The 26,106-nt window shown below is 48.1% G+C and overlaps 1 protein-coding gene across 2 annotated transcripts in view; it reads left to right on the forward strand.

Moving 5' to 3' along the window:
- The window catches only part of plxna3 (plexin A3), a 124,455-nt gene that overhangs the window by 82,791 nt on the left and 15,558 nt on the right, over positions 1-26,106 (forward strand). For both annotated transcript variants that reach the window (XM_048240860.1, XM_048240859.1), the window contains exons 10-21: positions 222-422; positions 9,539-9,635; positions 12,439-12,629; positions 12,982-13,130; positions 14,311-14,431; positions 16,907-17,043; positions 17,500-17,670; positions 18,240-18,333; positions 19,041-19,280; positions 19,652-19,795; positions 21,825-22,059; positions 25,339-25,481. In XM_048240860.1, the coding sequence (XP_048096817.1) occupies positions 222-422; positions 9,539-9,635; positions 12,439-12,629; positions 12,982-13,130; positions 14,311-14,431; positions 16,907-17,043; positions 17,500-17,670; positions 18,240-18,333; positions 19,041-19,280; positions 19,652-19,795; positions 21,825-22,059; positions 25,339-25,481 (1,923 nt within the window). The remainder of the gene's footprint in view (positions 1-221; positions 423-9,538; positions 9,636-12,438; positions 12,630-12,981; positions 13,131-14,310; positions 14,432-16,906; positions 17,044-17,499; positions 17,671-18,239; positions 18,334-19,040; positions 19,281-19,651; positions 19,796-21,824; positions 22,060-25,338; positions 25,482-26,106) is intronic.

Consider the following 26,106-nt stretch of genomic DNA (forward strand, 5'->3'; position numbering starts at 1 on the left):
CTCACTGTCCTTAGGCCACGAAGCTGGAATCGATACATCTTTTTTAGTCACTGCGAGAAAGCATAATGAACGATAATGTTAGTTTTAATCAAACATTCTTTATCTTAATGGTCTAGCATTCACATGAGATAATGATCGTAAAGCCATTTATTTAACACTCATCCTCTCTCTTTCTCTTTCTCTCTCTCTCTCTCTCTCTCTCTTTTTTTTTTTGGCTTCAGGGCTGTCCGCAGATCCTCCCCACCAGTGACATCCTGGTACCCGCTGGTATAATCCGGCCGATCACGCTGCGGGCACGCAACCTCCCACAGCCGCAGTCGGGGCAGAAGAACTACGAGTGCGTGTTCAACATCCAGGGCAAAGTGCAGCGCATTCCCGCCGTCCGCTTCAACAGCTCCTGCATCCAGTGCCAGAACACTTCGGTAAGCCCTGGAGCCATGAGGCTCCCATTTCACCATTCACTATGCACCGCATCCATCATCTTCCAGAATAAATCAGATGATGCCCAAGACATACATTTGCTTTGCCATTGTATGGGTTCTATGGATAGTAGATTGTTATGAAGTAAAACACTTGACCTTTTTGAATTGCTAGAGTCAGACTTTTTATCAGCCTAGCTGAAGTACCACAGACATGCTTGAGACCCTCATGTGTGCGCCCATGCCCTTCCAATTGGCACGGAGCATTGAGGGGCTGTAATCCGTAATTAACTCTCTTCCCGCAGTCACCCACGCAGCTTGGGCCCAGGCTAAGCCCATGCTAATGGATGGAGATGGTGCCGTTAGCCCCTCCTGTTGCAGCCAGATAGCCTCTACTGGGCTAAATGGCTTTAGCGTCTTTAGCTTAAAGTAAATATGGAGCTTGACTATGGATTTAGCAGCAGTCTGAAAAGCAGAATGTTTTCTAAGTAACGTTAAAATATTTGTGCAGTGATTTATCCGTGTTCTTTTTTTTCCTCTCCTTCCTTCCGACGGCGCTCAGATGGTATTTGGGTTTGTGGAGGGAAAGAATGCTCTGTCTCTCCTCGCCTCATTACAGAATTGCGTATGCTGAGGAACACTTCTCCTTTTTTGGGGGAATTTGGTACAGTGCAGAACATTGCTCTTGAGGGGACAGAATGACAATGAATTTGTCTGGAAAATCTGCCAGAGCAAGTCAAGGTGACTTTGCACAGTCTCTGATCAGGGTGGGAGGGAGCAGGAGCGGGGGGGACCGAGAGAAAAGGAAAACCTTTATCCCGGAAATCAGCAGAGACATCAATTCATAACGTTCAAGCCCTTGTTTTCACAATCCCAGTGAAAAATGTGGCGTGTCAGAGAACTGACATTGAAAGTCTCCCCACTCTCCCTTCACCCTTCTCTCTCTCTCCCTCTTTCTCTTTTGCTCTACCTCTCTCTCTCTCTCTCCCTTTTGCCCTGCATCTATCTTTCTTTCTCTCTCTCTCTTTCTCTCTCCCTTTTGCCCTGCATCTATCTTTCTTTCTTTCTCTCTCTCTCTCTCTCTCTCTCTCTCCCTCTCACCCATGCATTCTCCTTCCCCCTCCACATCTCTCACATTCTCTCCTCACCTCTCTCGCCTCCCTCCCTCTCTCCCTCTGTCTCATGGTGCCGATACAGACGGCAGCCTTCTGTGACCCATCTGGTTGTCACAGTAACCCCAGGGAGCCTTGTAAAATAATTAGCTCAGCACTGGATGTGGGTCTTAATTTGGTCTGACAATGTGACCTAGTGAAGGGGAATGTGGTGTCGCCATTTCACGGGGCAGGGGGTAGGGGTCGAGGGATTGGGTGGGATGGGTGGGTGGGAGGAATGAGACATGCGGTGGAGTGTGTGCTCTTTGACCCTTTTGACCTATGTGGGGTCAAAGGGCAGGCAGCCCGGCGTGCCTCTGTCCTTGGACAGCGCGATTGATGTCCCGCGGCCACTTAATAATGGGAATCACGTCTGCTGCCGCGGCCCAACCGCCCCATACGGCAGGGGCTTGGCGCGCCGCGGCGGGATTGATTGTTGTCCTTTCCCGGAATGACACATGCTGCCACCGCCCGCTCCATCCTCAGGTTCGGGTGGGGAGGGCGGGGTTGGTGCTGGCGTGGGGAGGGAAGGACTGTGGCACAGGAGCAACGTCGCGGCAGCCGTGCCCCCATCTGCTCTCATTCATTTCCCCGCTCTCATCACTCACGCTGTCTCTGACCCCCGCCCTGTGTCCCAGTCCCGCTCCCCACTATGCATTTAAATTGAAATTGAAACATAGTTTTTGTAGGACGCCATTAATTTTATTTTAAACCAGCGGTGGTGCATGTGTGTGTGTGTGTGTGTGTGTATATATATATATATATATATATACATGTGTGTGTGTGTGTGTGTGTGTGTATCTGTGTGTGTGTGTGTCTTTGTGTGTCTGTGTGTGTGTGTGTGTGTGTGTGCGCGCGTGTGTCAGGGCACAAGCTCTCCTGGACTCCCAAACCTGGCTGTGGAGTGCAGGGGGTGTTGAGCGAGTTATGAGGATTCCTCGGCGTGGCCCGTGGGGTGGACAGAAGGTGTGAGCGGAACGATGGAGCGAGACGTTGGGAGAGAGATAAAAAGAGCAACAGGTGCCTCATCCTTCCGCTCCTTAACAACCGGCCGCATGACTAATGGCGGAGAAGGGGTGGACAAACCTCCAGCGGGATTAATATTTATGACCTCAACTTTGTATTCCGAGCGCTTTAGTGATTTGCAGACGAGTCGGCACCGTATTTAGAATTAGGAGCTATCTGTGTTGGTGGGAACTATAAATCTCACGTCAGCATCAGTCTCCCTTCAATCTGACACCAGCGGGAGACATCCTTGGCCTCTGACTGATAGGCAGTCACTGTTTCTCCTTCTTCTTTGTGCTCTCTCTTTCCCCCCTCTCTCTCTCCTCTCCCTCCCTCTCTCCCTTCCTCTCTACCTTCCTTTCTGCTATCTCTTCCTCTCTCTCTCTTCCTCTCCCTTCTCTGCTTTCTCTCGGTATCTTTTCCTCCCTCTATCCTTCCCTCACCCCTCCTATCTAGTACCTATATCTCCCTTTATCTCTTTGACTCTCTCCTCCTCTCCTCTCCTCTCCTCTCCTCCCTTCTTTGTTGGGATAGGGCCCTTTCAGATTAATTGATAGTCTGATTACCTGTGACACCGCCGAGAGAGAGCATATCATCTCCTCTGGGCTTCTCCCCCTGCATTCCATGAATCTCCGTTGAATAGTAATCTGGCCGCTGCAAAGACATGCTGCAGATTACTCATGCTCCCAGCGGTGTGTGTGTGTGTGTGTGTGTGCGCGCGTACACATTTCTCCCACCAACAAACAAACACACACCATCACATACACATGCACACCAAGGCAGACATGACACACATGCACACAGAATCACACATATACACACACATACACACACACACACATGCACACACACACAAGGGTGCACACACTTGCTCAGTCACTCACTGGCAGCAGCCATCAATCAATAAGGCCGTCAAGTGGAGTGGCGCGCCTTCATTCCCACCTCGTGGGAGCCAGGTGACTTTGAGGCCGAGAGGTCCATGCTAATGCAATTGGGAGTGTCCTCCGATGGGTGCCGCTGAATCAATCAGCTTCATCTCGTGTTTACTCATGACGCCCGTGCAACTTTTATGAATCGGTCAGCATATTACCCCCCAACACACAACACCCTGTTGTGTGCTGCTGCTGCTGCTGCTTGAGGAGGGGAGGGGAAGGGGGGTGGGTGGGTTGGTGGTGGAGGCCGTGTGGAAATGGATGCACTGAGTGAAAGGAAGGCAGTCAGGGAGCCTGAGCGATTTCTTTCCACCCCTCAATTTCACCTGGGACTATTACTGCCACAGTTCACATGCAATTTTGAAGTAGTTGAGGCGCCATTTGTCAAAAAAATAAAAGGAACCTGGTGTATGCCGAGTGTTTGAATGCTGAATTTGTCTTCTGAATTGCGTGGCCATTGTCTCAAACGGTTCCCTGATCCTTTGGTCACACTCGGAAATGTGTGTGAGGACCAGCTTTCTCTTTTTCATTCTTTTTTTCTTTTTTTAGCTCTTTCAGCTGGGATGGGCCTGGCAGTTTTTGAGAGATGTGGAGGGGGATTTGGACAGTGGCGATAATCACTCAGGGCAGACTTATTGTACTGCGGCTCGTTTCGCTGTCCTTATCCGGATGCAAATCTCTCTCCCCTCGGGGACCTACTCCCCCGCTTCTCGTTGGCAGCGAGGGACCCAAATCAAGTTAACTGGTCCTTTTTATGCCGCTTAATTTTTCAGCAGTTTCCTGCTCCCATCTACCCTCCCCGCACTGCTCTGACCAACACACCCACCCACCCACCCGAACACACACACACACCCACCCCACACACACACACACTCACACACACACACACACACACACACACACACACACACACACACACACACACACACACACATTAACATTAACATGCACACACATGGCCACACACACACACACACACGCACACACACACACACAGAGTTGGAACAGCTGCCCTCTCTGCTCTCTCCTACAATGTCTGCATTGTACTGCGACTCCTAGCTTCCGGCCCATGAACGGGCATGCTGTACTTTGGGCTCCTACATGTTAAAGGTCCTGATCGCTGCTGCATGATTGGAGCCATGATTAGCATGACAAAGTGAAAGGTGGCTCGCAGATGACCACGATAAAGGATGCCCTTGTGAGATGGCTTCAACCCTATGTCCAGATCGAAGCTTTGGCGGAAGTGTGTCTGACGAGTGACCTCAGCAGACGCGGATGTAGATACTGTCATTTGCGTAAAATGTCTCCTCTCTGCCATTCATTTCTTTACGGGTCAAGTTGCCACTTAGGACGCTGGTACTTATGGGGCTCTCATTCCCATTTATTGACTTCACTACTACAAGTTCCCAGCTTCCGCCTCATGAACGGGCATACTGTACTTAAGGCACTGATGACTCCAAGGTCTTGACCGCTGTTGAGCAATTAGAGCCTATTTAAGCGAGCACGATTAGCATGACAACATGGAAGGTGAAGGCAGATGGCCTGGATACAGGATGCCCTTGTGAGATGGCTTCCATTGTCCATCCAGGGATGGAAGCTTTTGGCAGAAGGGTGTTTGACTACAGTTGATGATGCGAGCAGACATGGATGCAGAGATGCTATCGCTTGCGGAAAATGGCTCCCCTTTCCTGTTGATTGCTTTACAAGTCGGGACTTGGGCTTGCCATGCTGAGGGTGCGCTCCTGCCTGTTTATTGACTTCACACAGCGCTAAGGGGAAGTGCAGGTGCCTCGGTCACATGTTTCCATATCAGACGACTTCCCCAAGTCATTTTTGTGAATGCATGCCAATTCATAAATCAAGCTCTCCGCTGTAAAAAGGTGGGGGGGAAAGCATCTTCTTTTCCGAGATGTGATTTGTTAACGTGTCAGAAGCAAAGATGTGATTCTTAATCCAGGCTAAAATTCAGCCCTTCCTGTTTCTTCCTTTATCTGTCTTTTCTCATGATTTGCACTGCAGACATCAGCAATATGCTGCCATAGCAAGAATAAATCAGAATGATACATCTCCACCCCACCTACACACACACACACACACACACACGGACACACACAAACGCACTCACACGCATAGCCTTTCAAATAAATGATAAATGTGTTGGTTGAAGTTGAAACTTAATAAGCATTTGCTTTTCCCCCATATATATCCCCTTTTTTTCTTTTTTGTTTTTTTTCCAGCTCGCATAACAAATGCTTCTCTTTCACCATGCCTCATGAGTTGAAATCAAGACACACTTCTAAACTACCTTTTCATATTTCCTTTCAAGGCAAAAAGGGAAATAAATGTTCCTCTTCAAATGAATCCATGAACAAAAGAGTTGCTAAGTGACACTGACCCTTGTGTGCCGGGCACAGGCGGTGTTGCCCAGGTAACCGAGCAGCGGAGGCCTTTTACCCAATGACGAAGTTCGGAACTAGCCTCTCCATGGAAAGGGCCCCTCACAAAGGACATCATTACAGTCTTTGCTGGGTAGCATGGCTTTCTGAATGAAAACACTTGAACATTATTTTCGCCAGGCTTTTTTGTACCAGCTTGCCCTGATTATTCTATTATTTTATATCGAGTGCTCAATCAGACATTAAATTCTCCAGTGCCGCAAAGTGCGCCGCACCACACTGTGCTAAAGAGATCCTGAGCAGAATGGGAACAAAAAAGCAGTGTTGTTTTTTTATGTTCTTTCAAAACTACCTCTACCCAATCTGCCAACTTCCACCTAGCAACAGGCCAAGAATAGCCCTTTTCCACTAACTCTTATCCTACAGTATACCTATCTGAATCAACCACCCCCGCCCCCCATCCGCTAATTTTCATTAACGCTGTCCAGTCATTATTTTCCTCTGCCTTCACTTTGCCACATAGTTCAGGTCATAGATGACTCGGACTGCAACAGCTGCTCTCCATTTAGATAAATTGATCATTGAACGATGGTGATCAATCAGCCATATAAATTATGGACCTATTGTGTTTCCCATCATATCATAGTTGCTCTGAGCCCCTTTGCTGTGTAATTTGAGTCTCAGCTGTGTGCTCTAAATGAAGATATAAGCCCGTAAGTGATACTCCAGAACGTTCTGTATGAGATCAGCACCACGGACGCCATGCCGCAAGTCCTCATGGGGAAAGAATGCTTTGGTTAGTCCTTGGACCAACAATCTCGCCTCATTTATGGAGGGGGACGAGAGTTCAGCCGCCCGTGAATATACCCTCATCGAGCACGTCATTGTTCTCAACCATGCAGATGCTTGCGATCCTCTCGGGAATAAGACCAAACCATCACATCATGGCTCCCCGTCAACGGAAGAAAAACCTGAAACTGCGTCTGAGATATTTAACCATAAAACGCAGCTTCTTTTCCCCCCTTATCCTTTAATGTAGTCATTAAAATAATATGCAGACATATGGTTGGATTGGTGATCAAGGGGAGAGATGACACCCCATGTGTCAGTTATTGAGGTTTATATAAATAGCGGCTTCAAGTGAATAGTTCCCTTTTTTCCATGAGGTAGTTATACTGGTTTGTCTTTCTGCTGAGTTCAGTTCCATTTTTAAAACTTAATTAAATGTACAGGAAAGCCTCCATCATTAAGTTAGATTGATTTTCAGTCTGTCACTTGAAGGAGAGTGCATCGACAGTTCTGCCCGAGCCAAATTCTGACTCCAGCAGTCTCGTTCTCAGGGATTAAAAAAGAGTGTTCTCTTGATTTTTGGAAATGTATGCAATTAGTCGTGACTGCATTTAGTGTATGGCCAAAATAAAATTATATTTATTTGCAAAAGGTGGAATTCTCTTACTAGCGGAATTTAATTTTGTATGCCCTGATTGATCTTCCATCATAATGATCAAAAGCCAACAAGAGCACCCAGTATCAGGTGATGCAGTTAGATTGTTATTGTGGGGGGGGAATCAATTATTTAGAGAGTATACTCATGACCAAATACTCCACAATGCCTTTCAGACACAGCGTTTAACAATTTTCCTTCCACAGCTCAGTGTTGCTGTTCAGTTTAAGAAGGATAAGTAAAACAAACCACACAGATGGAAAATAACCCACAAACATCCACGACAATATTCTCATCCCTCCAGTCGATTTTTATTTATTTATTTTTTTTCGTTTTCTGAGTTTGCTGTTTTTGAAGTCTGCGGGGTGTGTTTAGACACAGATGGATTGGGTTTTTTTTTTTTCAAGGTGAGATTACCTCACTGTCTTTTCCGAGGCGGACCAGCGTGGATCCTGACAGAACGAGGGCAGTCCGTCTCCACTCGGCGCTCCGATCAACCCGAAAACAGAGAGCCTGAGGAAAATCAATTCACGACTGGCGGAGATAAGCTGCCATTGTACAGGCCGACACAAAAGCTTCCACCCATTTACACTCCGGCACTAATCTCCTCGAGCGGGCTTGACTGCCTCTCCTCTTGAAAAGAGGCAATAGGCTCGCAAAAAATACATTACATTACCACCTAAACTACATTGTATGACTGCACCGTGGCTTTCATCTGTACAGTCTATGACAGATGAGCATGACAACAAGGCGCTGAATTTCGCTTTACGTATCTATAAGGCCTATTTCTTTTCTAACTTCAGATATATTTTTCCTCTCCAGAGCCATTTTGTTTTTTTTTCTTCAAAGCTCAGTCATCATTACCTTTTTGAAGTCTGTGTCAGACTCTACAGTCATTCAGCCCTGCCACTTTATCGTTATATTCCAGGTATAATGAAAGATGTTCTTTGTTGCCTGACTGTGAATGTGCTCTGGCAGCCTCTGCAGTAAGGCGGGCGAGAACTTCTCATTTAATGCTAAAATGGCACCACTCTGGTGGTTCAAATATTTCTCTTGAGTTTTTGCGACATTATGCACGGGAGAATCTCTGACCTTGTGCGGGGGAAAGCGCCGGCCGGTCAAAATTGACCCCAACTCTCCCAAGACTCTTGAAATATCCCTGTAGTTTTTCCAGTTGCGGTGGCCGTCGAGTGCCCAGGGAAGGTTGTGTGTATGTGTGTGTGTCTGTGTCTGTGTGTGTGTCTGTGTGTCTTTGTGTGTGTGTGTCTGTGGCAGTGCAGCTTGTTTGCTCAGGTTTTGCTATATCCCGCTTGGACAGCGAGGGTAAACAGTCACCCAGCAGCTGATGTTTCCATCAGGCCTAATGAGCGTGTGCGTCTGAGGAATGCGGTTTTTAGTGTGAGTGAGTGCTCCCCCGTATAGATTTTGGTTTGGGGGCTGTAAAGCAATATCGAGAGGCTGCAGATAGATCTGTTTTCCCCGGCCAGGCCGTTTAGCCGCCACTTAACGACTGCGGAGATGTCTGCATTTATTCGCCGGATTGACTTAATGCAGCCTTCTGGGAGGAGCTGCACCTCCTTCCTGTTGTGTCTAGGGGTCCTTTGGCTTTGGCTGGGTGACTCTTTTTTCTATTTATCTCTCTCTCCCTCTCTCTCTCTCTCTCTCTGTCTGTCTCTCTCTATCTGCCTTTCTCCCCCTCTCCTGAACTCCCTTAAGTGTCGCACCCTGACAGTCAATGGACCTGATCGGCGATGTTCACTTAAGATAGTGCCGGCTAAGTGCTCTGGGTGTTACTGTTAATTAAAACGACACTGACTGTTTAAAAGAAAAAAAAACACAAGACCACCATCAGCTTCTCCACGGTCATCTGACGGGCAACTACTTTCGCAAGGTCAAAGGTTGTTTTTGCTGTAGTCAGAGAAGGCAACTCTCACCCCCATCCCCAGATGCACCTTACTAGTTTCCCTGCCACTAGGTGGGCTGTTCTTTAGTTTGTGTAGTTGTGCTTAGTCATAAACAGTGGCACTGAGGAGAAGAGAGGATTGCGCTGACTCAGCAAAACACAAGAGGCTGGGATTAATGTTCCTGCCTGGGATGTGGCTGCTGTTTACATTGGGACTCCTACATGTGTCTTAAGGGCTGTCTCTTCTGCTATTGTCATTGATGACTGTGTGTGTGTTTTCTCTTGCAGTACTGGTACGAAGGGAATGAGATGGGTGACCTGCCTGTGGACTTCTCCATTGTGTGGGACGGAGACTTCCCCATTGACAAGCCGGCCTCCATGAAAGGTTAGTGTCTTTGGTCAAACACCTCTATACAACTTTGGGTGCAGAGTGTGTGTGTGTGTGTGTGTGTGTGGAATATGTTTGTGTGTGTGTGTGGTGGGCTTAGGGTATACAGAGAGTCATAGTAGCAAAGTCAAAGACCTTTTATTAGATCTGCTTATGGTGGCAAAATTCACCTCCCTCCCATTGTTTCTCAAAGGTCAAAACGCATCTTTTTTATCTCCCCTCACAAATCACCCACCAACACCTACAGCACCCTCTCACCGTCTCATATTGACATGTTTAATGCAGTTGAGATCGTGTGTGTGTGTGTGTGTGTGTGTGTGTGTGTGTGTGTGTGTGTGTGTGTGTGTGTGTGCATGCATGCATTCACTCTGGTGAATAATGTATTGTGGTGGAAGACTGTTCAGTCTGCATGGATGGCTGCCTGTGTGTGTGTGTGTGTGTGTGGTCATGTGGTCATGTAGGTCACTGTAGTACACATGATGCAGGTGACTCCTCCCACCAGACCTCCCACTATGGCATCAGAGGCTAAGGCCTCCACTGGCCCTGGAGTGACTGTCAACACACACACACACACACACACACATGGCTAATCCATGCATTATGGATATTGTCCCTCTACTGATGTCATTTAAGTGCAGTCTAACCCTAGAGTGTGTGTGACGAGAGCATGTTTAGGATAAAACACACACACACACACACACACACACACACACACACCCATACACTCTAACCTCTCAGCCTTTTTCCCATGGTTTATTGATGGTGTGCTTTTTTTCACCATGTTCCCATGTTGAAAGACTGGTTAGAGTCTGCACCCTGATTTAGCAGTAGGACTGCTCACTGTCTGTTTTATGAATACAGCGTTCAAAACAAACAGTGCTAGTCAACACCACCCACTGATAAAATCTGACAAAACATAAACCTAGCAAACAAGCTGTCCTAATGTGATGTAGATAAGCAACTCCCAATGTGCACAGATGTGTAGGGGTTCATCGAAATATATTGTCTACTTGGAGTTGATGGCTGCATCCAAAGTGGGCAGCCGTGGCCTACTGGACTTTTAACCGGAGGGTTGCCGGATCGAACCCCAACCAGTAGGCACGGCTGAAGTGCCCTTGAGCAAGGCACCTAACCCCTCACTGCTCCCCGAGCGCCACTGTTGTTGCAGGCAGCTCACTGCACCGGGATTAGTGTGTGCTTCACCTCACTGTGTGTTCACTGTGTGCTGAGTGTGTTTCACTTATTCACGGATTGGGATAAATGCAGAGACCAAATTTCCCTCACGGGATCAAAAGAGTATATATACTTACTACTAAACTTATATCAATGAAGGTGACATTGAAACACACAGGCAGAGAGAAGAGAGATTTGCTCTTTGGATAAAGAGTCTGCTAAATAAATAAAAACAAATAAAAGCTAGATGAATACATTTCAATGCTCTTGCACCAGCTGCAACATGCAGCAAAAACTATGAGTGAGAACACGAGATGAATTGGCAAAGATGTGCTGTGATATTCACAGTTAATTAGCCACAGGTAGGTGACAAAACCAGGCTTTCCTGAATCAGTCTGTCCTTAAACTCGCCCAACCTGACAAGAAGTCAGCTTCCACGTCAGGAGCATTCCCCTGCTTCTGTGCATATGCATTCACATCAGCCATTCAGCAGAATGAGGACAAAGAGAGAAGAAAGGCTGCTGTGAGTTGTCAATACTTAGTGCAGAGGAGGACTTAATCTCCTTGTTTCTGCAGTAGCTCAAAGACAGAGCGAGAGAGTGAGAAGAGGAAGGGAAAGAGAGAGCGAGAGAGGAAGAGGGGGAGGAAAGGAGGGAGAGAGAGAGAGAGTGAGCGTGCAGGCGAGAGTGTTGCCTCCCACTCGCTGGCACTGCAGATGTAATCACTCTTGTAAGTGATTGGCTTCGTGCACAGATTAGGCTGGTGGTCGCGTGGCTGGCGCGGCGTTTGATTGCTCTCCCCTCGCGACCTGGTCAATACGGTGCCGTGTTTGCGGCCGGGCCCTCGGCCCCGCGCCCCGCTCACCTGTGGCATCAAAGCTGCTTAGCCACGCGCCCACTGGGCCAGGGGGAGGACACGCAGGGATTTACCACGGGAGGGAGGGAGGGAGGGGGGAGGCATCGAACCAAGCCACATTGCAATATACACTCGCTCACAAACCACACACACACACACACACACACACACACACACACACACACACACACACACACACAATCCTCACTCTCTCTACCCTCACTCTCTCTCAGCCTACATCCTCTCTCCTTCACTCTCTCTCTCTTTCTCTCGCTCTCCCTCCCTCTCTCTCAGCCTACATTCTATCTTTCTCTCTCTCTCTCACTACCACTGCATCTCTACTTTTCCTCTCTTGTTTTGCTCCCTGCCTACCTTAACTCTCTCTTTTTCCTTCCTTCTCTCTCTTGCTCTCTTTTTCAGTTTTTTCATCTCTCTTTCTTTTCGTCTTTCTCTAATACTCTCTCTCTCCCCCTGTATACTCCCTCTCTTCCTCTCCCCCAGTCTCTTCATCTCTCTGTGGCTACTGTCCTTGCATGTCACTTCCTTTGACATATGCCAGTGTGGGTGTTAAATCCTCTAGATGTTGTTTTTTCCGGCTTTTTTTTTTTTTTTTTCGCTAAGCGTCATGATTGGAGGCAGGCCTCTGTTCCCCTAACGGTGTATTCTCTGTGTGTTTTCTGTTTGTGCGTGTGTGTGTGTCTGTCTGTCTGTCGATGTTGTGCATTTGTGTGTGGTTATTTGTGTATAAATCCATGTGTGTGTGTGTGCGCAGCGCTCCTGTATAAGTGTGAGGCTCAGAGGGACAGCTGCGGACTGTGTCTGAAGGCGGACAGCCGCTTTGAGTGCGGCTGGTGTCTGGCCGACAAGCGCTGCCTGCTAAAGCAGCACTGCCACAACTCCGAGCACAACTGGATGCACCAGCTCCGCCGCAACGTCCGCTGCAGCCACCCACGCATCAGCAAGGTGAGATATTACACACACACACACACACACACACACACACACACACACACACACACACACACACACACACACACACACACACACACACACACACATACCTGTGCCTCCACAGTGTGTAGATTCCACAACAATAGATAGATACAATACAGCCTTCAAAAACAGTCCCATATCACAACATACAATACACACACACATATTATTTTTTTCCACCTTTGTATGGTTTATATGGCTATTTTGAATAACCACACACACACACACACACACACACACACTCCCACACATGCCCTTCTAATGACAGCATTGACCTGTGTAATGTACCTGATGGTCTCTCTACCCTCCACCACCCCCATAGATCCGTCCACTCACTGGCCCTAAGGAGGGGGGCACGCGGGTCACCATCGAGGGGGAGAACCTGGGCCTGCAGGTGCGGGAGATCGTCGGTGTGCGCGTGGCTGGGGTCCGCTGTGACCCCGTCCCCTCAGAGTACATCAGCGCAGAGAGGTCAGCACACCACTTGAGTGGTACCCTTATTTACACACACACACACACACACACACACACACACAGACGGTGAGCTCAAACTAACTAAGACTGCACTAATACTCAGAGATGAATGTTGTAATCATGAGCTGGTAATGGTACCCTTCTGAAACATCGTAAGCACATTATTTGCAGCGTATGGATGTCTTCACCATCATTACACTGCTGCAAGTGGCTACATCCGCAATAACACAACAATGACTTTAATTTAATAGCCTCTGTGATTCTCTTGCCTTAAGCATGATCTGTTTGAACTCCCCAGCACAAAGATAGTTGAAAACAGCATGAAGGACTCCTCACTTGAGATGTGTCCAACCGATGCTTCAGTACTTTAATGTTCACAGGCCCACTAAGAATCCCATTAAGACCATCTTGAGCTCATGATTCATGTTCATGCTGTTGTTGAGTCCTGCATTAGATATTGCTTCATTATAAACTTCCTGTTAGAGGTTTGCTGGAATATCTTGGAAGTCATGACATCAAGTTTCTCACAATAACATCCAATACATATATATGGAAACCCCTAACAATGCTTGTAATTTTGAATATGCACGTTTTAAACATATCTGTTCCTAAATGATATCGTTTTGTAATATGTTATGGCCTGTAGTGTCATATATGCCCCTGGTCTATAGTATCATATATGCCAATCTCCTTATTTCAATATATTGTCTTGTAAATGTTAATAGCCCTGTTAGTCACATTTAATTCATCTTGATTAGGAGGCTGTATTTTAGAGCTGATCCTCTAAAGGCTGTGGAGAGCTGTGCTAGCCAATCTCAAGTGTTTGTCTGTGGCCACTAATGAATGGGTTTGATAAAAAGGAGGCTGGAGAAAGAGGCTCTTGAAAGGACAGAGTATGGGAGGACCCTTCTGCTTCCTGTCTTATTTTTCTCTGTAACAGTGAATGAAATGGCCTTATGGACCGTGCGTCACAGATATGTGTGTGTGTGTGTGCGCGTGCGTGCGTGCGTGCGTGCGTGCGTGTGTGTGTGTGTATGTGTGCCCTTGCATGCTTGTGGGTGTGCTGATGCATCTGGTGTGTGTGTGTTGTGTGCTGATGCATTGTGTGTCTGTGTGTTGGTGTATCCATTGTGTGTGTGTGCACCTGGTGGATGTGTGTGCGTGTGTATTTTCTCAGGATTGTGTGTGACATGGAGGAGTCGCTGCTGGCCAGTTCCCCTGGCGGTCCAGTGGAGTTGTGTATCGGAGATTGCAGCGCAGAGTACCGCACCCAGTCCTTCCAGACCTACTCCTTTGTGGTGAGCTTAACCCCCCCCCCCCAAACCACCCCACACACACACACACACACACACACACACACACACACACTCACACTCACTCAAACACACACAGATGCCTCCGCCCACCCACCCCACCCAACCCGCGCTCTGCTCACCCCATCCCACACACACCAGCTGCACACAGTCTCAGCTGGCCTGTCCGGAAGGTTGAGAAATCTAATGTGGTTTTGGAGAAAATGAACACACACACACACACACACACACAGACTCTCACACACACACACAGACTCTCACACACACACACACAGACTCTCTCACACACACACACACAGACTCACACACACACACACACACACACACACACAGACACAGACTCACACACACTGCCCCCACCCCATGTCCAGACTGAGTGTCCCTCCATTTGCAGACACAAAGAAATCGATATCAAGAAAATGTGCAAAACGAAGCTCGTAATGCATGCACACATCTGCTTGTGCATATACAAAGGCATGCGTTCAAAATGTCGGAGCTGGTGGTGAGGGATTTTCACGAGCTGAACGGCGGGACACCCCACACAGGCATTCAGGATCCCACTGCAAAACTCTTATTTTAATCTTTTATTTATGTATGCAGCAGACAGATAAAGTAGACACGCCAAACCTTGGCAACTGCAGATGCATCCTAGATTGTTAAAATGGGTGTGTGTTCAGTTGTGCAGATATTTTTATGTGGTTTGTTTTTGGTAAATCAAGAAGTCTGTATAGAGAAATTAAACCTAAGTGATGAATTTATATGTTTCAAATGCCTGTGTCTAAAATATTGTGGAATAGTTGGCTTTGTGAGGTTTGGAAAGTTTGGTGGTGACCAGACAACTCCTTTTAACAAGCTCCTGTTCTCCACTTGTTCACTCACATGCCTGAGGTTTCTGTGCTACAGTGTTGATATTTGGGGGGATATTTGTTGATCTGTGGGATTTGGTGAGCAATGCAGGCACTTAAGCACTCAGCATGAGCACGTCCAAAACTGCATATTTAAATGTCTGATAAGACGCAAGATAAGGCCGTGCAGATATTTGTTAAGGGTAGATTTGTGAGCTTATGTGGTGAGGCAGACAGGTGGACAGTAACAGACTGGGCACTCTGGAATGCTGTGTTTGTGTGTCTAAGATAGCAGAGATATGCTGTCTGGGTGGAGTTCAGGGTTGTTAGTTTTCAGATGAGCAGGCACGGTCCGATGGAGCCACTGAGTTGGCCCAGATCTGGCCCACATCTGGGTGGGAGTTGTTTGTTTGAGTGTTGTGGCTGTTGTGTGTGTGGGTCTCTAGCAGCCTATCGGGTTCAGTCCTTTGGGGAGCGACCTGATGCAGGAGAGGAGAGGAGGAGAGGGGAGGAGGGAGAAGGAGAGGAGGAGGGAGAAGGAGAGGAAAAGGAGGGAGGAGGAGAGGAGATAGAGAAGAGGAGGCAGCCCAGTGTGGCATAATTACACCGCCCTCCCCACAGAGTGCCGAACACGACCCGACAGAGACGCCGCGTCAGTCCATTATCCCTGAGCCCAGCGACACAGCATGCGCTCACACACACACACACACACACACACACACACACACACACACACACACACACACACACACACACACACATACACACATACATACATGGGTGTAGATGCACACACACGAAAAGACATATACACTCACAAAGAAGCACATGCAGACACACACACACGCACACACACACACACACACACACACACACACACACACACACACACACACACATTCAGAAAAAGATACAGAATAAACACTGAACTACACACTCACAGACATGCACATACACTAATTTTATATACTGAGCCATGCACACACAGAAACACACACACACACACACACACACATACAGGCAATCCTGCAGGTCTAAACATGCCCACACCCGTACTTACATTATTCTCAGACACACACACACACACAAATGGACACACACAAATAGATGGCCCTGACTGTATCCCCTGAACGCATAATCAATAGTAGCCAGACCGTCTGGTTCAAGGAGAGGCACTAGCGGCTGGCTGCAAATGAATACATGCGCTCAGGGCAATTAGGAAGGTACATAGCTAATTACAGAGAAAGGACTGTCCTGCCACTCTGACAAGAACCACAATAAATGAAACAAGGGCAGTGGGAGGGAAAAAACAAAAACACAAACATTCCCTACGGTAATAGCACAAACATTTCTATCCAGTCCACAATAGGAGGGTCAGCACCACAATTATTCTAGCTGCTTTGGTGAATAGAGTGTGTGTATGGGGTTTGGTAAGCGGTCAGGGTGTGTGTGTGTGTGTGTGGGGGTCATGTAAAACACTTAATTGCCTGTGTCAGTTTGTGACAGGTTTGGTCCATGGCTGTGTGTGTGTGTGTGTGTGTGTGTGTGTGTGTGTGTGTGTGTGTGTGTGTGTGTGTGAGAGACTAACAAAGTCTTGTTTTGCCTTCATCCCCAGACCCCTAGCTTCAACAGGGTGCGGCCAGAGAAGGGGCCAAGCTCCGGGGGCACCCGCCTCACCATCTCAGGGAAGCATTTGGACGCTGGCAGCACGGTGACCATCAAGCTGGCCAACGAGGAGTGTCAGTTTGTCAAGTGAGTGCGACGAACAACAGGACTGCATTGTGTTTGCTGCTGCTGCTGTTGCCATGTTATTGCCACTTGACGATAATGTATGCACAGAAAAGCAGCCATAAATTTGACTCCTATGGCAGTTCCAACATGCATCCCATAAAATCGCCATGTTGTTGACATATACATTGTCATATATCAGCTGTGAATATAGGATGGCACACAATATAGAGAGAAGCGTAGATGTACAGTATGTGACCAAGCAGGAACAAGTGTTATTGACAGGAAAAGTACAGCGACAAAACGCGAGGGTTGAGAGATTGCTAGAGTAAAAAGAAAATTGATGCATGCCAGGACAAGCTTTAGATGACTTCAAAAGATGTTTTTTCTTGTTGTCGTGTTGGTGTAAGGGTGGTCTGTTTTATCTGATTAGATTAGAAGTGTGTCATTAAATGTACATTCATTGGTTGTTTGTGACAGGCGGACCATGCGTGAAATTGTGTGCATAACCCCTCCATCTTCGAGTTCTGGGGGACACGCATCAATCAAGCTATTCATCGACAAGGCGGAGATCACAAACCCCGACGTCCGCTACTCTTACTCCGAGGATCCCACCATCGCCACCATTGAGCCCAACTGGAGCATTGTCAAGTAAGCATGGGAGCCACAGCGTCACGGTACACACGGTCTGGTATGCATTTGTACGGGACAAGAAGAAGAAGATTTCAGAAGTAGTGGTCAGAAAAAGGTTTCGCTGTAAATTGACATAAACTAGGCTTACCCAGAACTTTCTAGTTGAGCGAAGGAGCGTGGTTAAGACTACATGCAGCTGTCCCATAACAGATTAGTTTTCATTTATGAGCTTGACTTTTTTGAGCCAGAAATGTATGTGAGCAAGACATCCTGCCCCTATAGCGTCTGACAACCTGGTCGGCACCTTATACACACCCGTCAGTGTGTGAGTGTGTGTCTGACTAGAGTAATAAGAGGCATTACTTGTAAAGTGCTTTGAGTCCTCGGAGTAGAAACAACCTATACAAATGCAGTCCATTTATCATTAACAACATTCATCAGTCACCTGTGTGTTAGCTCATGTCAGTGTAGCTTGAGTTTCTTGTGTGTGTTAGATGTGTGTGTTTTTTTGTTGAGCCCACTGCTCTGGTACTGACCTGTTCTGGCGCTCTGCTGTGTGTGTGTGTGTGTTTACGTAAACGTTTCAGCGGGAGCACTTCGCTCACGGTCACCGGGACCAACCTGAACACCATCCAGGAGCCCAAGGTCCGGGCCAGATACGGGGGAGTGGAGACCACCAACGTAAGCACATGCTCGCCTCTCACTCACACACACACACACACACACACACACACACACACACACACACACACACACACACAGTGTCCTCATGGGAGCTCACCACCTGCTACTCTTCATGCGCACCTGCCTCTTTCAGACACCGCTTGACATCTCACGCTCCTGTTGGAGCTGCCTCTACACTCACACACACACACACACACACACACACACACACACACACACACACACACACACACCCACCCACACACCCACACCCACACACACACACTTGAACCTACTCCTTCAGTTTCTTCTCTCTGCCAGGCCCTGGTCATGCTAATGCTAACTGCTCCTACACATGTACTGTATCTGCACTCTGTTTCACCTCCCAGATAAACCCCTGTGGTCTGTGCAGTGTTGATCTTAAAGGTATCTGGCATGAATCTGGCTGAAGGTAGCGTATGCTACAGTGAGGGTGTTGTAAGTGTGCGTGGGAATGGAGGGCTGGTGGGTCGGCTGAAATGCGAGTCACGAGTTTGGACTCTTGAATCGCATCAGTGGGGTGGCGTGGTTATAACAGAGGAACTGTGTTCAGGGCTTGGCATCGTTACAGTGGGATGAGGAGCTGAGGAGCTCCTGTAGAGGAGTGGCGTCAGAGTGACTCTGTGTGTGTGTGTGTGTGTGTGTGTGTGTGTGTGTGTGTGTGTGTGTTCGTGCTCTCTCCCCAGGTCTGCACAGTGGTGAACGACTTTGTGATGACCTGCCTGGCCCCGGGCATCATCTACACCAAACGTCAGACCCCGGAGACTGGCGTGCACCCGGACGAGTTCGGCTTCATCCTGGACCACGTCAGCACACTCCTCATCCTCAACGGCACGCCGTTCACCTACTACCCCAACCCCTCGTTTGAGACGCTAGGGACTTCTGGGATACTGGAGGTTAAACCAGGCTCCCCCATTATCTTAAAGGTGATTTCTCTCCGCAGTGTTATCTGACACCGCTACAAAGGCCTCTCCACATTATCCCAGGGAGGCACTGAACTGTGAACTCACTGGTATGAAGGCATTAGTTCCTTTGACAAAGGTATTGTCAAGATACACAAAGCATTGACCGTGTAATGGAAGGGATAAGGCATACTCCATGTTTTTTTCCATCTAAGCTGCAGGTGATCTAAGCTTTCAGTCATGTTATTTCTGAGGTATCCTAATGCTGGTATTTAGATCTTTCGATATTATTGTTGCTGGGCCTATGACTATATGAGTGCATACTTATCTGTCTTCAGCATAGCTGAATCCAGTTGAATAAGCCTAATCTAAATGGTGTTCTTTTCTGGATACAGGGAAAGAACCTGATCCCTCCAGCCCCTGGAAATGCCCGCCTGAATTACAGTGTGATGATTGGAGAAACCCCATGTCTGTTAACAGTCTCAGAATCACAGCTGCTCTGTGATTCGCCAGACCTGACTGGAGAGCAGCGTGTTACGGTAAGCTTTGGCGCCGTCGAGATGCTTTGGCACCGTCCATTTAGCGAAGTATCAGAAACAGCTGACTTATAACGCTAAGCATAATAATTCATCGTGTTCCGTTTGTTTCAGCATATTTTCCAAGAATCATTAATTCCTCTTGATTTGAAAGGTTTGAAAAAAATGTATAAAACTGTCCAAAAATATGAAGCAAATAAATGTTGCTGAACGTTGGGTCCAACGCCGCTAGTGCCAAGGCACTATATATCTGACTTAATCAATTCTGGAACAGGCGATGGCGCATGGCCATTTTTTACTTTAATGCTAATCCACCAAACATAAAGGTCAAGCAGGGGGGAGCTTCATCATACATTAAGTACTTATTATGATTACGGTGCTGCGCTGATACAAGCAATTCCGCGTGTAATCTAACTATCTGTTGACTGTGCAGCTCAAACAATTATCATGAAGGCCAGGCATGCTCGCCTCCCATCTCTGTTTTCCCTCTTCAAGACACACAAGAAGCCGTGCAGGGCTTGTGAGCTGAGACAGACAAAGAGCGTTTTTTCTCCTCGAAGGCTCGTCATGTCATGTCATCGTTTTCTCTTTTTTTTGCAAACCCCTCCTGTACAGGCTTCAAATGTCTTTTTAGACACGAGATAATCGTATCAAGCGTTTGGATGAGCGGTGGCTGAGAAATGACCAAATCTTTTGTTGTATCTGAGACGACAGGGCAGGGCCGTGCACAAAGTGGTTTCGCAATAACGGTGGAGGTGCTGGGCATGATGATTATCAGAGCAAATCACTCATTAAAAAACAATCAATTTCCATTAGAGGGGGGAAGCTCCCCTGGACAGCGGTGCCTTTTGATGTCCGCGGCGTGACGCGGCCCAGCCCTGATGCGCTGCTGCTGCTGTTGGCAGCCCTGGCGTGTGTGGACTCACCCACCCCGCGCATCCATCAGGCTGTTGCGCGCCATTCAGACTCGATTTACCGTGATCAATAAGACCTCGAAGGAAAGGGGGGACGGGGGAGAGGAAGATAGGGGGCAGTGTGTGTGTGTGTGTGAAAGAGAGAGTACACGTCTGTGTGTGTGTTTGTGTTTTGTGTTGTGTGTGTGTGTGTGTGTGTGTGTGTGTGTGTGTGTGTGTACAGCAGGGGGTGGGAGATGTGTGTGAATCAAAGCACAGATTAGAGAGGAGCTGAGGAGGGCGAGGGAGTGGTCAGAGAGCAGAAGAGGTGTGTGGGGTTTTCTCAAGATTGCTCTCTCACCCTCTCTCTCCATCCCTCTCCCTCTCTCTCCATCCCTCTCTCTATCCCTCTCTTTCTCTCCATCCCTCTGGATCCCCCTCTCATGGGGCCCGGGCCCAGCTCTGTTCAGGGAGCAGTGCTAATGACCTGACACTTATCGACAACTCACCGAGATCCCTTTTGTTCCTCTCAATCCCCACGCCTCAATAATTCATGCATGCATGCAGCGGTGGAGCGCCGCTGCAAAGGTGAAACTCGTTAGGCATGCCGGTGGGACGCCGTGCTTAATTGGTCTGAAAATAGGTGTTGAGTGGGGAGAACAAATGGGAGGGAATGGGATGAGTTGAGTTGGGTTGGGTATGGTGGTTGGGTGGGGGCACCTCTTCATTCAGTGGGTGTACGCATGTTTAGATGTTTAGCGGCTAACGGCTAACAAGTTCTGCTGATGCGCTTGCCTTAAGTGTGGTTTAATATGGCTCCAATGAGGCCGCAAATGAGGTCAGATGCCGGAGAGAGATGGAGAGATACCGAGCTTTGAGGCTGGCGAGCATGTGTATGCTCACTCACCCCAGGGAGAGAGGGGTTCCAGAGTTCACTTTGGTTCTGTTAGGTCATTGTTGTTTTTCTTCTAACACAGAAACGTGCACAGACTAGATGCAGTTTCTCGAACCGCACACACACACACACACACACGCGTTTCTGTGGGTGTATTTTAATATGTGTATGGGGTGACAGTACCCCAGCCTTTTTGAGCCTTTTTGTGTGTGTGCTAACTTTGCAATGTGATCCCTGTTTGCAGATCCTGGTGGGTGGCATGGAGTACTCCCCGGGCACACTGCACATCTACTCGGACAGCACGCTCACACTGCCCGCCATCATCGGTATCGGTGCGGGTGGGGGTGTCCTGCTGGTGGCCATCATCGCCGTGCTCATCGCCTACAAGCGCAAGACCCGCGACGCCGACCGCACGCTCAAACGCCTGCAGATGCAGATGGACAACCTGGAGTCGCGCGTGGCCCTGGAGTGCAAGGAAGGTGAGATGGGAGGGGGAAATGTGTACAGTTTGGTGTGCCACAAGGCTCAGAACCGGGATCTAAAGACTTTGCTGACCTTTGCTGAAGGTTCGAACCCGAGGATGTGTACAGTTTGGTGTACCGCAGGGTTCGGGCACGGGACCTCTGACTGATCTAAGCCAGGCATTTCACCAAAGCAGGCCAGCCGTTGTGCATTGCTGCCCGGTGATTATTTTTGTTAGTTTTAAATAAGAGGCCCACACCAAACAGTTTTGAGCAGCTTACTTAGCTCAGCTCCATGGAGAAAGATGGCTTTTTCTTCATTGTAATACTGTGCATACGCTCTCTGTCAGATGTGGAAATTCCAAGCCGAGAATCGGAACGTCCTTCCCTCAGTGTTTTTGTGTGTGTGTCAGCCATCTGGCTTTTTCCTAATTGGCAGAATTCTGGATGCGGGAGGCAGAACTTCTGAGTGAAATCAGATGGCGCCCCTGCTCACACACACCACGAAAACGTGGTAGTGCTTTTTTTTGCTCTTTGAACACAAACATTTCCAGTGCTTCTGGACGCGCGGGTGTTTTTTATAATTTGTGACCAGGCCCACGGTAACCCTGACACTGTTGGACTGTGTGCTGGACACTCACGCGATAGGACAGCGGCTGGGGACATCAGCTCTTTAATGATCCCCACATGAGGCCGTTTGACTCTGCTGAACTACAATAGCTTGGCACCATTCCTGCCTCTGAGGCGAAAGTCTTGCATCATATTACAATGTAGGCTCAGGGCCTACGTTGTTACTCTTGCATAACACTGTGTGCAGATTTTGCACTGCTTCTTAAATGATTATCAGTGGAGCAGTGAGTATAATATAATGGGTGAATCCTCTGGATCATGGTTGGAAGCCCTGGTGAAGTCTTTATGCTGTATGCTGTGTACGTCTGGATCCCCCTCTTTTTCCCTGCTTTCCTGCTGTTCTGCATACTGTTCACAGCCTCCCCCTCTCTGTCTCTCTCTCTCTCTCTCTGTCTGTGTGTGTGTGTGTGTGTGTGTGTGTGTGTCAGCCACTGTGAGTGTAAGCCTACTAGAGTAAGACTGTATGAAATGCAGCCACTCCCACTACCTGCACTAATCATATCAGTGCCTCTGCTCATTTTTCTCTGCTACTTTTGTAGGTGTGTGTGTGTGTGTGTGTGTGTGTGTGTGTGTGTGTGTGTGCGTGCGTGAATCTGTGTAGTGATGTGTGTCTGCCACAGCTGCCTCTGCCCATTATTTACTGCTTTCCTTACCTTTTGTGTGTGTGTGTCTGTGTGTGTGTGTCCATTATTCCATCCTGGCATTGTGTGTGTCGGTCTCCATTATTCAGCTCCCCCACTTGCTGGCACCCATTCTGCTTCCAGCGCCTTATCTTCCTCACCATCTTGTGTGTGTGTGTGTGTGTGTGTGTGTGTGTGTGTGTGTGTGTGAGAGAGAAACAGGCAGAGCTGTGCAGCATTGAGCAGATGTATCTGAGTGTGAGAAAGTGAAAGAGAGATGCAGCATTCAGCTGTGTGTGTGTGTGTGTGTGTGTGTGTGTGCACGCTTGCAGGTGTGTGTCTGAGTGAGTTAAATGTGTGCGTGCACTACAGCTAGCCCAATGTGTGTTAAACACCAGTGCCATTGAGCCTTTTTAGAGGCCGCTGCTGTGACTCAGGCCCCGAACGCTGGTGTCTGTTCAGGCAGGCTTTGTATTTTTGTGAAGAGCTGAATTGGGTCACCATGTCTTTAGGTGCTGGTGTTCACATCCTTTGAAGCTGGCTCGCTCGCTCTCCCCTCTCTCGCTGCCTCTCACTGACGCTGCATGCTTGGGTGTGGTGAATGTGCCTCTGCACAGTTGATCCGCAGTATACATTTGCATATGCAGAGGTTGGGGTGCTTTAAGGGGTGGGTGCATTCTCTGCCCACGCTGTGTGAGAGGCCAGTGTAGGTTGGCACTTTATGCCATATCCCTATACACACACACACACACACACACACACACACACACACACACACACACATGTGCACACACAAGCACACACATACACACTAAATCACTTACATATAGTACCTATATTATTCTTCATTATATATATTTTGGAGGACCCAAAAAAGAACATACCAAGTTCCCAAATTTTTGGGAAACTCGCTGCGTGCAATCACTGCGCCCAGGTAGCGGTGCTTCGCCAACATGAGAATGTAGGTCTGAGTGTATGGGCCCTATCATGACAGTCAAAAGCGCATCGTCACTTGTCAAAAGCTTATTCAAATTTAGTAGGATGTCCAGTCCACATTGGGAGGGTTTTCGTTGTCAAACGTCGAGCGCATGGCGCAACAAGGTGTTCCTAGTTTTTTGAATCAGTCATGGGTGTGTTTGGGGCGTATAGTCATTTAAACCAATGAGAATGACATCTGCCATTCCCTTTGCTGGCGCAAAGCGCAATGTCAAATAAATGCATCGGTATTTTGACATTCAACGGCGCATTTGGAGGAGGCTGCTTGCGAGACCGTATGGAATAGTCATTCCACTAAACCATGCTTTACTAGAACCTAGCATAACCTTCACGCATTTGCACTCTATTATTTGAACTCATTGGCAAAGTGAAACTAACTTCACCATGGTGTCAGTCAACGACAAGACAGTTATATGCAGTCAATGGGTTGACTGACAATGGGTTACCATCGAAAACATTGGCTGGAAAAAGCAACACTTACCCTAATATTGCTTAAATGACTGAATAAAAAAACATTTATCCTGCAGAGGAGTTGCTTATATCTCGTGACAGTGCGTCTTCAGCTGTGGTCCATACTCCATACGCCTCCTCTCGCCTCTCCCCTATCACTTTTAACCGTCATTACCAATTTGCAAATGATGGTGAATAACTACTCATCATGAGATGTACAGTATTTCGTAATATCTTTATTCTAATTATGTTTCCCATTGTAATCGTGCAATTTGTAATGTTTTGCATGGACGTGCGCTGGTGTGATGGATGATAGGATGGTGCGTTGTGCACCCGCCAATATGACTGTTGACAATGCGCTCTTAAAATAACATATAAACAACTCGCCATAGACTTCTGACCAGGTGTACAATAGCGATTTTTAGAATCGCTACAGTCAGTCAGAACTCGTTCACCTCTGTTTGACCTTCAGACTCAGACACAGCCCATGCATATTCATTCACCAGCCACCGCTGGATGACTCAGCTTATCACAGCAGCGCACACACACACACACACACATCCCTCTCACCCTTCTCTCTGCCCCTCCTCTCTCGCCACAGCATTTGCCGAGCTGCAGACGGACATCCAGGAGCTGACCAATGACATGGACGGTGTCAAGATCCCCTTCCTGGAGTACCGTACTTACACCATGCGGGTCATGTTCCCGGGCATCGAGGAGCACCCGGTTCTGAAGGAGCTGGATGTGAGTGCACCATCTCCTCAAGGAGGGAGAGACCACCTCTCTCTCTCTGTCTCTCTCTCTCTCTCTCTCTCTGTCTCTCTCTCTCTCTCTCTCTCTCTCTCTCTCTCTCTCTCTCAGTTTTATCCCTTTCACCCACCACTCTCCCCCACAGATGTTTCTCCTTCACTTTGATGCGCTTGAAACTCTCTCTCTCTCTCTCTCTCTCTCTCCCTCTCTCCCTGCAAAGAAAAATAATTTGAGGAGTGGGAGAAAGAGAAGGGGGGGAAAAAAAGTCACAGATCTGCTCCCTGAAGCTGAGTAGCATCCAAGCCTGCAGCCCAGCCAGCCTGTGTAGTCGGCTTCAGAGAGAAGCCTTTCTTCTCTGGGCCGGGCCTGGTTGGCGCGTTTTAATTAAAACCTGAGGCAGAGTGAAAATCAGCATCCCCGCGAGGCGCTCGGCCCGGCCGCATGCTCGTTTGGAGTCCGCACCATGCCGCGCCGCGCCGCAGCTATGAAATGCACAAAAAAAGAGATCGAAATGTTTTTGAAACTGGCCGGCAGGAAACGGAAACGTTAGTCATGTTACAGTCAGGAAAGAGAGGAGCAGACGGTCCGGAATCCTTCCAAGTCCTTCCACCCCAACCGT

Source organism: Alosa alosa, chromosome 4, assembly GCF_017589495.1.
Source record: "Alosa alosa isolate M-15738 ecotype Scorff River chromosome 4, AALO_Geno_1.1, whole genome shotgun sequence".
In the NCBI taxonomy this organism is placed as follows: domain Eukaryota; kingdom Metazoa; phylum Chordata; class Actinopteri; order Clupeiformes; family Clupeidae; genus Alosa; species Alosa alosa.